At 41.4% G+C, this 4,160-nt stretch overlaps 1 protein-coding gene across 1 annotated transcript; it reads left to right on the top strand.

The window, feature by feature from the left end:
• Positions 1-1,128: 1,128 nt before the first annotated feature.
• On the top strand, positions 1,129-3,099 carry LOC113084143 (heparan sulfate glucosamine 3-O-sulfotransferase 1-like). Its single transcript, XM_026254791.1, has 2 exons — positions 1,129-1,284; positions 1,818-3,099. The coding sequence occupies exon 2, from the start codon at positions 1,849-1,851 to the stop codon at positions 2,704-2,706; it is 858 nt and encodes a 285-aa protein (XP_026110576.1). The 5' UTR covers positions 1,129-1,284; positions 1,818-1,848; the 3' UTR covers positions 2,707-3,099.
• Positions 3,100-4,160: the final 1,061 nt, after the last annotated feature.

Raw genomic sequence — 4,160 nt, forward strand, 5'->3', positions numbered from 1 at the left:
CATCATGTGCTCTTATGGGATTATTTCTGTTATGATTAATAAAGGGAAGTGTTTCAGTATTTAAAGTATAAATATTTATTGTACAAGATAGAAATCTGATTAGAATCTGCTTGTTTTGCAACACTTTGACCTTCATCAAGAAGCAGCTCCAGAAGATGAAGTGTTTGTAAAACTATGAGATTAACAATATTACTAATTATTCCAGAGCTGAAATGAGAAGTGTGGAAAAAAAGTGTATAAACCTTCAGACGATTGTTGAAGAAGATTCAGAAATACTGGGATTTACAGCAGAGCAAAGTTCAGCAGACACACCTTTAGTGACAAATGAGTGTAGGTGTGTGTGTGTGTGTGTGTGTGTGTGTGTGTGTGTGTTAATCAATCCTGAAGAGCCGCAGGATCACTGAGAGTGTTTGATGTATATCCGCTGCAGAAGTCACTTACATCACCAGTCACACCTGTGTTAGTCAGCTCGGGGCTGAGTGGCTGTTTCCTGTGATTGGTCTGTGTATGTGTTTACTGTATGTGTCATCATCTGATATTGATCTATGATCTGATATTAAACATGATCTGATCATCAGCTGCACCAGTCAACAGAACGTTCTTGTTCAAACCAGTTACATTCATGGAACATTCATTCACAGTTGTCTGCTCTCAAAGTGTTTGAAGAAACTTATACCCTAACTTTTGAAAGATTTTAGTTAGACGTTCACCTGAGATGGTTTAGAGAATATTAAAAAGTAACATTTCCATGTTTGTAAAATAATAGTAGTTTTTAACAATCACAATTTTTAAGCAGTTAACATTTTGAGTGGTTTAAGGATTCGGAAATATTGTTTCAATGGGAACTGTAGCTAAACTTTCTCAGAGCATATTTTTATCAGCTGGGACACGTCATCTCAGAATATCACAGAATAGTAAAATAAATTTCAATAATATTAAAAGAATATCATCACATTAAACATCACGTTCTCATTCTGATCAGTCCGTGACTTCACCCAGACGTGCATCATTAAACAATCATGATGCATCAACAAGTGTTTACAGAAAACTTTAATGCAGAGCTGGCACGCGGGTGGGCGGGGCCTTCGCGGTGACGTCAGCGCGGGGCGCGGCGGAGAAGCCTGTGCGGGACGTTCAGAGCGCGCGTGCACGAGAGATCCCGAGGAAACTGTTGTTCACTCGAGTGTGTTTGTGTGTGCGAGAGAGTGTGTGTGTTCGCGGAGGATCCTCCAGATGGTTCATTTCCTCTCTTAAGGAGTTTCCCTTGATGGATCCGATCGCCAGGTGAGAATCCTGATCACAATCGGTCCGCGCGCGCCCGTGAAACTTACATCGGTGATCGGGACGAACAGTGCGCGTTGGTTTATGCCACCAAACGATCATGTCCTTGTTATTTGTCGTATAATTCTGTAAATATCAAATCGAATCATTTAAAATACAGTTCAGCTTAATAATGTGTCAAAAGGTGTATAAATATATACATAAAAGTGAACTGAAGAGGATTATGGAGTATTTTAAACATGTTTTAACCTTGAGTCCTGACAAACAGGATGTATTCAGTTAATTTCGGTTGAAAACGATGAGATAAAAATCTAAATTCCTGTTTGTCACATGTCTATATTTAATAATGGGTTCATATTCATTTCGTGAAATCTGACAAATCCTCCAGTTACTGTTTAATGTTTAATTTTAATTTCATATCAGATAAAAAAAAATGTTTTTACAATCTCAGTTTTATGTGTGGTTCTGGCTCATCATGGGTTGGTGAGGTTGAGTGTTTGTAATGGTGTGGACCCTGTGTTTGTGTTCTGTTCCAGAGGTGTGTGTGTGTTCATGTTAGTCGTTTAGATGGCTTCTGTTATCGTCGCTCTGCTGTTGTTCTTCACTCAAAGCCCTTCGCTAGCCACCGCTGACCCCGCTGACCCCCCCGCCGCGCGCCGCCTGCCCGACATCATCATCATCGGCGTGAGGAAGGGTGGCACGCGTGCTCTCATCGAGATGCTGAATCTGCACAGTGATGTGGTGGCGGCTCCGAGCGAGCTGCACTTCTTCGACTGGGACAGTCACTATCTGCGCGGCGAGGATTGGTACGTGTCCCAGATGCCGCTCGCCCGGCCGGGTCAGCTGACGGTGGAGAAGACCCCGGCGTACTTCACCTCCGCCCGTGTTCCTGAGCGCATCCGACGGATGATTCCCCACGCACGACTGCTGCTGATCGTGCGCGAGCCGACGGAGCGACTGCTGTCTGATTACACACAGGTGTATCACAACCGTCTGGAGAAACACAAGCTCCAGCAGACGCTCGAGACGCTGCTGATGCACCGCGGAGAGCTCGACCTCCACTACAAGGCCTTGAACCGCAGTCTGTATCACCTCCACATGCGACGCTGGCTCCAGCTGTTCCCCAGGAGCCACATCCATCTCGTGGACGGAGACGCGCTGATCCGAAACCCTCTTCCGGAGATGAAGAAGGTGGAGGAGTTCCTTCATCTGGAGCCGCAGATAAACGCCTCCAACTTCTACTTCAACCAGACCAAGGGCTTCTTCTGTCTGCGTGACCGCCGGCGCGAGAGATGCCTGCACGGCTCTAAGGGACGCACACATCCACGCCTCGCACCTGAACTCCTGCGCAAACTCCACGACTTCTTCCACCAACCCAACCAGGAGTTCTTCCAGCTGGTCGGCCGGACGTTTGACTGGAAGTGAGGAATCGCTCCTGGAGGAACTGGAACATCTCGACTGTCGTAACACCAGACAAACGTAATGTGACAAACTCAATATTATATGATTCTGACGTTTAGTTTCTGACGAATCGTTCACACCGTAAGATCTGGAGGTGAATGGAGTTGTTTTCCGATCTGTTGATCTTATATTCAGATATATAGACTTGTGCGTGTGAAATACATCTGTTTCATATGTTAATACGTCACAGTAATCATCTCAATACTGTTTTACTGCTGCTAAGTTTATGAATGTGTGTTTGTGTGTCTTTACATCAGTCCGTGTTACAGAAACGTTCATGATTTAGTCTTATGTATTCTGTTTATTAAATGTTTTATATGAAGGAATCATTCAGTAATAAAGTTATTTTTGCTATGATCTGGTGTTCTGTAGCTTTCTGTCACTCTTTTGCTGTGTGTGTGTGTGTGTGTGTGTGTGTGTGTGTACCAGAGATGCTATAACAGTTTTTATAATCTTTTAAAATTGGTGTTTAATTTATATTTATACATTTTAGTTAAATTGTACAAATTGTAATTTTTTTTTATTTTATTTTATGTTATTTTTGTGCATCAATTTAAACAAAATGAAAATGAGCAATGTTGCACTGGAAACTAGCTGAAATAAAAATAAGTTAAAGTAGTTTTATATTGTTATTTTAATGTTTATTTTTTTTGTAAGCAATGGTTAATGGTTTTATTCTTAATTTGGGTAACTGTAAGAATCCTGGTTTGTATCTGAAATTAGCTAAACCTTGAGGAATGTCCTCAGTTGTAAAAAATAAAACGGGATATAAAAACAGTATTTGTAATTTATTTGTAATAAAACAATTTAAGGCTATGGAGTGTCCAAATAAACCCTTGTGTGTGTGTGTTAGTCTAGAAATTGTGATCATATTTGTGTGATGAGACTGAAACTTGGAGAATTTCCCGGTTTAGGACTTCAGTTTTCGGTCATCTGTAATTATTTCTAAGAGTGTAACGTCGTTCAGTGAACTGTTATTGTGTAACGAGCAAAAGTGTAACATGAGAACACCACGTACTTGTGTGTGTGTGCGTGTGTGTGTGTGTGTGTGTGCGTGTGTGCGTGTGTGTGCGTGTGCGTGTGTGTGAACTCTGCTCATTGTTTGACTGTTGAACTCAGTGTAATTCAGGCAGAACTCAAACAGTTTCAGAGGAACATCATAAGATCTGTACAGTTGATTCTTTGTGTTCTTGTACAGTTTCTCATCTTAATTCTCGTCAGTCATTGTGCAACTCAAAAGAGTTCTTCATAAAGGTCCCGTTCTTCGTGATTCCATGTTTTAAACTTTAGTCAGTGTGTAATGTTGTTGTTAGAGTATAAATAATATCTGTAAAATTCTAAAGCTCAAAGTTAAATGCCAAGCGAGATATTTTATTTATCAGAATTCGCTTACATCGAACGACCAGTTTGGACTACAT

This window comes from Carassius auratus, unplaced genomic scaffold (genome assembly GCF_003368295.1).
Source record: "Carassius auratus strain Wakin unplaced genomic scaffold, ASM336829v1 scaf_tig00039774, whole genome shotgun sequence".
In the NCBI taxonomy this organism is placed as follows: Eukaryota; Metazoa; Chordata; class Actinopteri; order Cypriniformes; family Cyprinidae; genus Carassius; species Carassius auratus.

Bases quoted from the DNA above. Each gene is read 5' to 3' on its own strand.
- LOC113084143 (XM_026254791.1), top strand. From the start codon at position 1,849: ATGGCTTCTGTTATCGTCGCTCTGCTGTTGTTCTTCACTCAAAGCCCT.